General features: G+C 47.0%; 1 protein-coding gene and 1 long non-coding RNA gene across 2 annotated transcripts in view; one reads left to right on the plus strand and one right to left on the minus strand.

The window, feature by feature from the left end:
* LOC138283716 (uncharacterized) overlaps positions 1-12,839 on the plus strand; it is a 270,018-nt gene that overhangs the window by 167,363 nt on the left and 89,816 nt on the right. The window lies entirely within an intron of this gene.
* The window catches only part of LOC138283715 (embryonic protein UVS.2-like), a 630,013-nt gene that overhangs the window by 94,320 nt on the left and 522,854 nt on the right, over positions 1-12,839 (minus strand). The window contains exon 11 of the mRNA XM_069221759.1: positions 1,382-1,500. Within this exon, the coding sequence (XP_069077860.1) occupies positions 1,382-1,500 (119 nt within the window). The remainder of the gene's footprint in view (positions 1-1,381; positions 1,501-12,839) is intronic.

Here is a 12,839-nt window from a genome sequence, read left to right on the forward strand (position 1 = left end):
CCAAAAGCCCATAAATGTGGGCCTCAGTGGCCAGCCAGACGCTCTCTCCTTTGCAAAATATATAGAACTTCCTGAAAGTGGAAAACATTTATTGCACCCACTGAATACAATATAGTGCCAGACGAAACATCTCAACAAAACAACCGACATTCCGACATGGAGGAATGTAGCTCAGTGAATGGATTTGCAGAAGTAAAACAGCATGAACCACAACTTTGTCGTTATCTGTGTAAAAAAATAAATCCATCAGGCCTATTTGGAGTATAGCTTATCAGTAGATGGTGTTACCTTGCGCAGTCATAAGAACCTGCCAACAAAGAGCAGGTTTCTGCTTTAAATTGTAGCACTTCTCCAAAGTGTAATTATTATATGTACTATTAGCACATGTAACGTACGGTAGATGGGACATACATCCACAAGCATGTTTCATTGCTTAACTGCTAAAAGCACCATCCACACACTTCAGCGCCTCCCTAAGGTGCTGTTGAAATGTCGCCATGATCAAATCTAGTACTACTAATGGTGCCCCCTCCTTTTTTCGCATTTACAAGCTGGCACCTTTATCGCCAAACCCCAGCTTACTTCACAAACTCCTATTTCCTCCCAAAGTGGTGCTGAACTGACGTGCGTGCAAAATGTGACCAATGAGGTGCGCAAAAATAAAATGTGTTTAAAATAACAGTGTAGGCCAATATTTCAGTGGAACACAAGAACCGCCAGTCTCGTTCTCCCTTCCTGCAGTCGGCCATAAAGCCATGAAGTAGCAGTAGTTTTGACCTTTTAAAGCTTAATGACTCAACCAGAGTGAGCTAAAGTGTCCGAACTTTATAGCTGGGCTAGGCGTACCCCAATACCAGGAATGTGTGGGTACGTGGAATATTCGACCTGCCCTACCTGTGAAGCCACGGTTCAAAGTTCATTTATGTACGTCCTCTGTAAGCCTGGAGGAGTGGGCACTAGAGGTTGTATTTGTGCTAAGGACTTGTGAAAGGCCTCAGACACCACTCGACAGCCACATGTGTGTGAGATATGAAATATTTTGCAACCATTAACAGTGGTCAACATTACTTCTCTCTTGTGCATGTGGCTTGTTTGACACCCTGCCCTTGTGTGTAATGCCTATTCAATGGATGACCTAATATTATCAATGCGCCCAAATCCGACTGTGATGCACTGGCAGTGGATGGCTTTCCATCCATCCCAGCATAGGTTCTGGTAGTTTAAATGCTAAAGGCTGCTGCTTCTACAGCTGGGAGTGATGTGGGTCCACTATTAGCAAAGAATTTAAAAAGAGTTATCTGCAGAGGCCTATTCTGCCTCAGTGTCTTGCGGCCAATGTTCAGTCACCATTCCCCCTCTCCTTTATGCATGCCCTCCTTACCTTGAACCCGGATGGGACCACGATGACCCAGGAGCAGTTGGTCGATGGAGGATAGGCTGAAGGGTAATTTGGAGATAATAAGGTTCCATTTGGTTTCGTCAACGTGCTCCCACACTGCGCTATAGAAGAGGAAATACAGCTGTAACCTGAAGATTTCAAGATATAAAACTGAAGTCTTTAGCACATGCATAATACATTCTGCTGGAAGCACAGACCAGGCAGCTAAAGTCAGCAGACTTAAGCCTGCTAAACACCGTCTGGCTTGTAAATGTAAGCAATTTCTGGACCATTCTCAGTGACTATTCTCTGGAATTTCTTCATCATCCACCCAAGACTATAAGAAAACGTCTTGATGTGGGAAATACTGAGGTTTTTTTGTAACTGATATTAGCGGTACATAAATACCCCCACGTAATTACAGATATAAGCAAATTGCATACATTTTGCCTGGCGCAGGCATAATGTGGCACAGTGCTTGCATTGCGCCACTTTGTAAATACGGAGCGCCGAAAATGCCTCCTTAACGCCACATTAGCGTAAAAAGAACTGAGCTAGTGTGGGTCAAGGAGGCGCAAGGGGCTTGTAAATATGCCCCTCTGCATCTTGTTTAGAGTTCAGTAGCTAGGTTACTCAGTGACGGATATCCCGTAGAGCCATTTGATATATTTCACCTGTAAGAAGGTGGACAGGATACAGACCTGACAACTCGTATGACACATAATATTAGCTATCACATCGTCTCCCGGTTAGGACCCAAAAACCACATAGTGGCTGGGAAAACGAGCTGAAAACCACTGTAAATAGTGGTTCGTTTTCTGAGGCTTTAATCTGCCAACGTCCATTAAAGGGGTGCAAAAAGATCCCATGACACCGGCACCTACCTCAGTAAGCTTTTTTTTTTTGAAGGAGGAGGTGGGGTGGAGGCAACAGTACCTCTTACGTACTTCTCAGCAGGGGGCCCGCCCCCTTCTCTCCCCCCCCCTTCTTGTCCACACCACCTGCTTACACAGTGAGCTTTTTGTTCAAGTTGGTAGGTCTGGGTGGTATCTGTCAGGTCTGTGACGGAGTAACCTGTCTGCCAAACTCTAAATCAAGCCCATAGTATGAACATGCATCTGAAGTATAAATCTTGTTTATTTTCTATGCTAACCTTGAGCACACATCACACAGAAGGAACTTTGATTAAGCAGCACACCGACTGAACATGCACCATGGGTGCCAAGCTTAAATTAATATATACATTGGATATACAGTATATATACTGAAATTGTCTATTTGATGTATTATGCTTACCTTGTGAACATGCAGTGGGTACATGTCCCTCCAACAACATGTACACTGGATACACTGCAGAGCTCTTAAATGGGCATTCTTGGTACGCAGCAAAATAAACGAATGTGCATTATGGATGCCTAACACAAATGTTTAGCAGGTGCACTTGGTACTGCTCATGTCATTGAACATAAATGCATGGTCTTCTCTGTCTTTAGAATATGGACACGGAACATCACTTGCTATGAGCAAGAAGGGACTCAGAAAAAAGTGCAGTCTGTAGTAGCAGAGATCATTGCATGTTTTGATTGCCAGTTAAAGTAGTAATTGAGTAATAACAGCATCATGGTTCTTCTATTTTTGAAGGGAATGTGTCTATTATTTCAGTCCCAGAAATATTGCTTATGTCTCATCGCTCAAGTTAAAAATGGAAATTTAGTGGTAAAAACAAAGTAGAACTGGTTCACCCCAGCTAGGAACCAAGGAAATGGAGATGAGGAGAGAAAGAAATTGTAGGAAGCTGGCCTGGTGTGTGGTGGTTACCTAAGGTACTACAAATTATACCAGGTCCAGATATCCCCTATTAGTGAAGGGTAGGCAGTGTCTAGAAGCCAGGCTCTCTAGAGGTAGCTGTGGATGAGCAGCCAAGGCTTATCTAGGAGACATGCAAAGCTCATGCAATACCACAGTAGTCACACAGCACTTACACACATGAAAGAAACAATCAGTGCTCCAAAAATAAAGGTACTTTATTTTTGGTCACACAATACCACAAATTGCTAGAAGGGCAACCCTCCAATAGGAGGTAAGTAAAACACTAATTATGTACACTAGTAAACCGCAATAGGCATAGAAAAGGTTAGAAAACAGTGCAAATGCAGTTAGACCCGTTTCCTCGAGGAGAACAGCACTCTGGACCCATCCCAATCTGGATTCCGCAGCAACCACAACACTGAAACCGCCCTCATCGCCACCACCGAAAATATCAGGACCATACTTGACAACTGCCGAGCCACAGCCCTCATCCTCCTGGACCTCTCAGCCGTGCTCGACACCGTCTGCCACCACACCCTACGCACACACAGGATGCAGGAATCCACAACAGAGCCCTGGACTGGATCACCTCCTTCCTCACTGGCAGAACTCAGAGAGTCCACCTCCCTCCATTACGCTCTGAAGCCACCAAAATCATCTGTGGACTGGGTGTAGAAGGTGAGTTGTCTGTTGAGGTAGGCTGGGCCGGTGTTGTGGAGCGCCTTGTGTGCATGGGTGAGGAGCTTGAAGGTTATCCTTTTGTTGACGTGGAGCCAGTGTAGGTCTCTCAGAAGGGGAGTGATGTGGCTGTGGCGGGGGGCATCGAGGATGAGGTGTTTTGTATGCGTTGCAGTCGTTTGAGGAGTTTGGCCGATGCTCCTGCGTAGAGGGCGTTTCCATAGTCAAGTTTGCTGCTGACGAGGGTTTGAGTGACTATTCTTCTTGTATCTGTGGGGATCCAGCTATAGATCTTGCAGAGCATGCGGAGGGTGTTGAAGCAGGATGAGGCGACGGCGCTGACTTGCTTGGTCATGGAAAGTGTTGAGTCGAGGATGACGCCCAGGTTGCGTGCGTGGTTGGTGGGTGTTGGGGCTGCTCCCAGAGCAGTCGGCCACCAAGAGCCATCCCAGGCTGAGGGGTTGGCGCCGAGGATGAGGACCTCCGTCTTATCTGAGTTCAACTTCAGTTTGCTGTTCCTCATCCATTTGGCGACGGCCTTCATTCCTTCGTGAAGGTTGGATTTGGTGGTGAGGGGGTCCTTGGTGAGGGAGAGTATCAGCTGGGTGTCATCAGCATATGAGACGATATTGAGGTTGTGAGATTGGACGATGTTAGCGAGCGGAGCCATGTAGATGTTAAAGAGGGTCGGGCTGAGGGACAAACCTTGGGGAACACCACAGATGATCTTGGAGGCTTTGGAGCAGAAAGGGGGGAGGCGGACGCTCTGGGTTGTGCTGGAGAGGAAGGAGGTGGTCCACTCCAGAGCTTTGTCCCGGATCCCAGCGTTGTGGAGGCGTGTGCGTAGGATGCGGTGGCAGACGGTGTCGAAGGCAGCCGAGAGGTCCAGGAGGATGAGGGACGCGGTTTCGCCGTTGTCAAGCAGGGCCCTGATGTCGTTGGTGGCAGCGATGAGGGCGGTTTCGGTACTGTGGTTGCTGCGGAACCCTGACTGGGATGGGTCCAGGATGTTGTTTTCTTCTCGATGACCTTGGCCGGGAATGGGAGCATGGAGATGGGGCGGAAGTTCTTGAGGTCTCTCCGGTCTGCCATGGGTTTCTTGAGTAGGGGTTTGATCTCGGCATGCTTCCAGCTCTCTGGGTAGGTTGCGGTCTCGAATGAGATGTTGATGACTTTGCGGAGGCGGGGTGCGATGGTGGTGCTTGCTTTCTTAAAGATTTGGTACCGGCATGGGTCTGACGGAGATCCAGAGTGGATGGTGCTCATGGTTTTGATGTGTCGTCTTCGTTCATGTTGGCCCAGACAAGCAGGGGGTCGTAGTTGAAGGTGGGTGGAGAGTCTGAGGAGTCGATAATTGGCAGGGTGGTCTGGCTGTTGAAGCTGTTGAACCTCACACACAGGTACTTGCACCCAGCCCTCTGGGCTAGGAGGGCCTGCCATAGGAATGACTTACAGTGACCTGGTGTATTGACCTATGGTGACAAATGGTGCATGCACCCTTTCACTTAGGCTACAATGGCAGGCCTGCAGAATACTTTGCATGGGCTCCCCATGGGTGGCATAATACATGCTGCAGCCCTTGGGGATGCCCTGGTACCCCAATGTCCTGGGTACCTGTGTACAGTATACTGGGGACTTAAATAGGGGCACCAGTATGCTAAATGTGGGGAGAAAAAGGTACAATTAAAAAGTTTTAAGGGCTAGAGCATACCCACTAAGGTCTTGGTTAGCAGGATCCCAGTGGACACAGCCAAACACACTGACAACAGGCAGAAAATGGGGATAACTATGCCAAGAAAGAGGGTATTTTCCTACAAAAAGGGAGGGTGAAACGAAGAAGGCAGAAGTAAGTTGATGTGAACAATAAGAATGATTGTGAAATGAACAACACACAGGAAAGGTGAAAGAACAAATCAAGGATGTTATGGCTTGAAGAGGCGAGAGAGAGAGAAAGTATGAGGAATGAAAAGAAAATGAGAGTGAAGAGAAAAAGGAGATAATGTGAAAAAGCACAGTATGCTAACAATGTGTATTGAAAAATGATCCATTTTACCATTGTTCTAAAACTGACACATTGCACCGCTTGCTCTGGATTGTATGGGGGACTGTAGGAAATTGGGTTACTGGTTGAAGGGGTGAAAACCTACTCAAGCAGCAATCATAATTCCAGTCAGGTTGAAGTCACAAGCAATCCCAAATTAATGAGAATTTAACCCTCTGGTAGCTTGGCACAAACGTAGTCAGGGTTAACTTAGAGGCAATGTGTAAAGTATTTTTGCAGCACTTCAAACAGTAATAAACTGGAAACCCAACACAAGGAATTTAGAAGAATAGAGTAAAATGTAATAAATTATTTGAGCCCAAATGACAAAAATCTAATTAGTAGAACTGGAGATATGCAATTGTAAAGATTTAGGTGAAAATAGTGCCTATAAGCACAAAGCATAATCTAGTTGTCTGGTCTGGCCATACCGGACCGCAACAAAGTCACAAATTCACGCCAACAGCCACCAAGTATAGGGACCATATTAGGCCCGCTGAACAAAGTACCTTAACTCAATGTTTTGGAGCACTGTGGGGTCTTGCATCGAGATGCAGTGTACAACAGCGGTTCTGAGGAGCTACGGGACTGCATTGCATGGTCCTGTGGCGAGGTGTGTCGCACAGTGGAGGTTCTAGTGGGCAGTGGGTGATGTGTCATACTGTGGCCTGCTTTGACCACAGCTGGGCTGGCAGAGCACCTTCAGGGCCACTTCCAAGGGTCCAGGCCTGGGGTGGCACCACTGGAGGGGGGCAAAACTGAGAGCAGGCAGAGTTTAGGTGTAGGAATCAATGAAGTTGGAGCTTTTTCTGTCCCTTGGGCTCTGATCAGGAGGCCAGTTAACTAGTCCTTGAAGTCACTGGTGGTCCTGGGTTCAAGATGCAGGTCCAGTTCTCCATCTGTCAGCAGGACAGAAGACTAGGAGTCCTACTTGCAGGGCAGCACAGCAGTCCTGAGTCTTCTACAGGTCCAGAGGTGTACTGAAAAGTTAGGTCTGGTGGTTCAATATTTATACTTGCTACCAGTTTTGAAGTAGAAGAGGGTTCTGGAGGTTTTCCCTCCCAGAGTTGTCTGGAATTTCTTGCCTCCCTGACCTGGCCCCCAGCTTCTCTGGGGGCACAAAAGACTATTGTCGAACCCTTTGTCGGTGAGCCTTTTGTTTGCAAATATGGTAGGTGTTAGCTCCTCCTCCTCATGAAGTTAGAGATGGTCCATCCTGCCAACACATATTCCCCCTTTATCTCACTGTCTAGGAGCAATACAGAAAGACCAACTGCCAGCTACACCTAGTCATGTGATAAAGGCTTCAGGCACCAAAAGGTTAGGACAAGAAAATTGCAGCTTTTTTAAAAGTGGCATTTTTAGAATTCTGACTTAAAAAACGACTTTACTATTAAAGAGGGTTTTAACTTAAAATTCTTTAAACACCAGAATTGATATTCCTACCTGCTCCCAATTAAAAGTTATCATGTATTCATTGTATTAAGGTAACCCAATATTATCCTATGGGAAATGTATGCCTTGCAGTTGTGAAAAAAAATTCTAAGAGTTTTTTACTGCCAGGACCTGTAAAAGATAAAAGTACATGTACAACTTTTAAATACATGCCACCCTACCCTATGGGCTTTTTAGGGCCTTCCTTAGGGGTGACATACATATTAAAAAGGAAGTTTAGGTCTGGCAAAACGTTTATTCTGCTAGGTCGAAATTGCAGTTCAAAACTGCACACACAGGCTGCAGTGGCAGGCCTCAGACATGATTGAAAGGCTACTTAAGTTGGTGCTGAAGGCCCACTAGTAGCATTTAATTTACATGCCCTGGGTACATTTATTAGTACTATAAAGGGACGCATAAGTAAATTAAGTCTGCCAGTTTTGTGTAAGCCAATGTTACCATGTTCTAGGGAGTGAGCACACACACTTAAGCAGTGGTCAGCGTTGGTAAACTGCACAGAGTCCTAAGTCCAACAAAAATGAGATAAGCAAATAAATGGAAAGCTGAGCAAAAAGTTTGAGGGGACAGGTCTGACATAGATTGTATGCAAATCTTCCCAGTTCGACCCTGTGTCTTTATGGCAATGATATATAACTGCAAGGGCAGTTACTGTAAGTTTGGTCAAAGGTCAAGGCCTGTAAACAATTCCAGTGGGAATGGCCGGGGCAGAAGATCTTGATAGCCTTTGGCAGGTTGCGCACAAGACCTGGCCATAGACCTGTCATTGCTGGCAATCTACAAACTGTACGCAGCAGCAAAATAGTAGATGACAGATGAATGAGGTGCATCATAAAACAAGCATTGGTAAAGGAAAGTGGTCTCGCCGTTGAGACTTATTGGCTTTGCTAACACATTTTAATGATGCTGTACAGCAGCCACCCTGCGCAATATGGCTAACTAAGGGGAAAAAATCCTACTGTGTTAATTTGTAGGCATGCGCGCTATGCATGGTGTGCCTCCAACATAACACAGACATGTTGTTTTTATTTGCCAGGCCAACTAGTATCAAAAAATAAAAATAAAAAAAACACTTTTTTAAATGGATGAGAGAAGCAGTGCTGGGATGTGGAAGACACAGTGGGGCAAAGCGGAAAGGGGGAAACAACATAGGCAGGGGACAGCCAAAGCAAAATTGTGGCAAAGTAGGTGGGGAGATGCAACACAGGCAGGGGTATGGAAGCAACACAGGTAGCCTGTGGAGGCTGAAGTAACACAGGGTGCCAGAAGCAACACTAAGGGTACAGGAGGGGAGAATTAACACAGAAAGGAAGCGAGCAAGAGGGAGAGAAATGTGGAGGGCGAGGGAGAAACTGGTGATAAAAAGAGAGGAACATGGAGCTGAGAGGGGGGAGAACCACACAGGCGAGAAAGCCTCACGGTCTGTGGAGCACACAAGGGTAAACACATCACAGAAGGGGCTTTGGGGGTACATGAGGGAGAAGGCAGCTCAAAGACAGCAAGAGAGAGCTGTAAAACACATGCACACTTGTGGAGTGCTTATACAAAAAGAAAAAAATGGCACTGGAAAAAGTGTGCAGTGTAAGGACACAGTAATGCATCCCTGCTCCATTGGTGGGACAAACTCAAGAAGAGGAAGGAAAGCTCTCACATGCTAACGAATAAGAAGCAAGCAAAGGAGAGTGCCAATCAAGCCAACCAATCATAAGTAAGGAGCAGCCTTTAGGCCATCTTTAAGCTAACTGTGTTTCACAGCAGACAGTGCACTCGCCGCCTTGAAACCTAAAAACATGGAAATTTACTGAAAAAAAAACAGTTTGTCAATTATAGTTCAGCCACTGCAAACCCAGAAATCCCCTGAAATTTGCCAGTTAGACCATAACTCACAGCGACCACTCAAGCTCACTATCCCACTTAATCAGTGGCACAGAAAAAAAAATCTGGCTACCTAGAACAAAACATGGCAGGTGATGCTAGTTACAGTACATTTCATACCAGAACTGGTGTATTTCTGGATGGCTGTGGTAACGTATGTAAGGAAATGCCTCCTTGGCATGGTTACCCCATGACTTTTTGCCTTTGCTGACGCCAAGTTATGATTTGAAAGTGTGCTGAGGCCTGCTAACCAGGCCCCAGCACCAGTGTTCTTTCCCTAAAACTGTACCTTTGTTTCCACAATTGGCACACCCTGGCACCCAGGTAAGTCCCTTGTAACTGGTACCCCTGGTACCAAGGGCCCTGATGCCAGGGGAGGTCTCTAAGGGCTGCAGCATGTCTTATGCCACCCTGGGGACTCCCCACTCAGCACAGACACACTGCTTGCCAGCTTGTGTGTGCTGGTGGGGAGAAAAAGACTAAGTCGACATGTCACTCCCCTCAGGGTGCCATACCAACCTCACACTGCCCATGGCATAGATAAGTCACCCCTCTAGCAGGCCTTACAGTCCTAAGGCAGGGTGCACTATACCATAGGTGAGGGCATAGGTGCATGAGCACTATGCCTCTAGAGTGTCTAAGCAAAACCTTAGACATTGTAAGTGCAGGGTAGCCATAAGAGTATATGGTCTGGGAGTCTGTCAAACACGAACTCCACAGCACCATAATGGCTACACTGAAAACTGAGAAGTTTGGTATCAAACTTCTCAGCACAATAAATGCACACTGATGCCAGTGTACATTTTATTGTGAAGTACACCCCAGAGGGCATCTTAGAGATGCCCCCTGAAAACATACCCGACTTCCAGTGTGGGCTCACTAGTTTTGCCAGCCTGCCACACACCAGACATGTTGCTGGCCACATGGGGAGAGTGCCTTTGTCACTCTGTGGCTAGTAAAAAAGCCTGTACTGGGTGGAGGTGCTTCTCACCTCCCCATGCAGGAACTATAACACCTGGCGGTGAGCCTCAAAGGCTCACCCCCTTTGTTACAGCGCCCCAGGGCATTCCAGCTAGTGGTGGAGATGCCCACCCCCTCCGGCCATGGCCCCACTTTTGGTGGCAAGGCCGGAGGAGATAATGAGAAAAACAAGGAGGAGTCACTGGCCAGTCAGGACAACACCTAAGGTGTCCTGAGCTGAGGTGACTCTGACTTTTAGAAATCCTCCATCTTGCAGATGGAGGATTCCCCCAATAGGATTAGGGATGTGCCCCCCTCCCCTCAGGGAGGAGGCACAGAGAGGATGTAGCCACCCTCAGGGCTAGTAGCCGTTGGCTACTAACCCCCCAGACCTAAACACACCCCTAAATTGAGTATTTAGGGGCCCCTAGAACCAAGCAAGATAGATTCCTGCAACCTGAAGACGAAGAAGGACTGCTGACCTGAAAGCCCTGCAGAGAAGACGGAGACACCAACTGCTTTGACCCCAGCCCTACCGGCCTGTCTCCCCACTTCAAGAAAAACTGCAACAGCGACGCGTTCCCCAGGGTCCAGCGACCTCTGAAGCCACAGAGGACTACCCTGCATCTAAAAGGACCAAGAACTCCTGAGGACAGCGGCTCTGCTCCATAGAAGAAACATGTTTGCAACAAAGAAACAAACTTTAAAGGACTGCACGTTTCCCGCCGGAAGCATGAGACTTTCCACTCTGCACCCGATGCCCCTGGCTCGACCTGCGGAGAAACAACACTACAGGGAGGACTCCCCGGCGACTGCGACCCTGTGAGTAGCCAGAGTTGACCCCCCTGATCCCCCCAGCGACGCCTGCAGAGGGAATCCAGAGGCTCCCCCTGACGGCGACTGCCTGCTTCTAAGAACCCGACGTCTGGTAAAGACACTGCACCCGCAGCCCCCAGGACCTGAAGGATCTGACCTCCAGTGCAGAAGCGACCCCCAGGTGGCCCTCTCCCTTGCCCAGGTGGTGGCTACCCCGAGGAGCCCCCTCCCCCTTGCCTGCCTGCTTCGTTGAAGAGACCCCTGGGTCTCCCATTGAACTCCATTGCAAACCTGACGCCTGTTTGCACTCTGCACCTGGCCGCCCCGTGCCGCTGAGGGTGTACTTTTTGTGCTGACTTGTGTCCCCCCCCCCCCGGTGCCCTGCAAACCCCCCTGGTCTGCCCTCCGAAGTCACGGGTACTTACCTGCTGGTAGACTGGAACCGGGGCACCCCCTTCTCCATTGAAGCCTATGTGTTTTGGGCACCACTTTGACCTCTGCACCTGACCGGCCCTGAGCTGCTGGTGTGGTATCTTTGGGGTTGCCCTGAACCCCCAACGGAGGGCTACCTTGGACCCAACTTTGAACCCTGTAGGTGGTTTACTTACCTGCATAACTAACAAATACTTACCTCCCCCAGGAACTGTTGAAATTTGCACTGTCTAGTTTTAAAATATCTGATTGCCTTTTGTGCCAAAACTGTACATGCTATGTTGCTCTGGTTCAAAGTTCCTATGATACCTAAGTGAAGTACCTTTCATTTGAAGTATTGATTGTAAATCTTGAACCTGTGGTTCTTAAAATAAACTAAGAAAATATATTTTTCTAAACAAAAACCTATTGGCCTGGAATTGTTTTTGAGTGTGTGTTCCTCATTTATTGCCTGTGTGTGTACAACAAATGCTTAACACTACCCTCTGATAAGCCTACTGCTCGACCACACTACCACAAAATAGAGCATTAGAATTATCTCTTTTTGCCACTATCTTACCTCTAAGGGGAACCCTTGGACTCCGTGCATGCTATTTCTTACTTTGAAATAGTACATACAGAGCCATCTTCCTACAACGTACATAATTGCAAGTGATTGTAAAGAAACACCAGAGTATTATCCAAATGAAGAGATAGGTGAGTCTTTGTGGCCAGATGGTACTTATGGTAGGATTCTAAAACTCCTATTTTACCAAACCGTGATCATTGTTCTCTTTTGCTCCTATTTGTTATAATTTTCATCTATTCATTATTGTCCACTTTGCCATTTATAGTATCTATAATTTACTCCAGTATTGGAACTTACATAGATTCACATGCTTGAATCATTCCCCATTGTCGAGATGGGAGCCCCCGGTGTAATGTAGAAACTATGCCCAATTGCATATTTAAGCCTTAAATGCATTAGGCCTCTAACTTGGAAACATATCACAGTCGTTTTGTAAAAAAAAAAAAAAGCACCAAACTCAAAAGGCAACCAATCAGCTCACACTACACTCTAGAACCTTCCTGTGAAGAGCTGTCTTCCCTCAGATTTTCCACCGCACATCGTGCTAAGGAGTCTCCTTTAAGCTCTGCTCAGTTTGTCTCTCAGAAATCCTTTCTGAGGAGATTTGGATTCTTTCTTCAAGGTGGGTCAACCTGGCTACCATGTCAGAGACACCTAGAAAAGGCTTTTTAGAGCCTGTGCTACCTGCATGAAGAAAAAGACTGCATGTTGATGACCAGCATAAGGACTGCATATACTGCCTCTATCATAGTCATAAAACTAGAGACTGCAAGGTATGTAGGAACTTTTCTACTAAGACATTAACGGACAGAGAAGGTTGCCTTCTACTT

The sequence above is a fragment of the Pleurodeles waltl genome, chromosome 3_1, assembly GCF_031143425.1.
Source record: "Pleurodeles waltl isolate 20211129_DDA chromosome 3_1, aPleWal1.hap1.20221129, whole genome shotgun sequence".
NCBI classification, from domain to species: Eukaryota; Metazoa; Chordata; class Amphibia; order Caudata; family Salamandridae; genus Pleurodeles; species Pleurodeles waltl.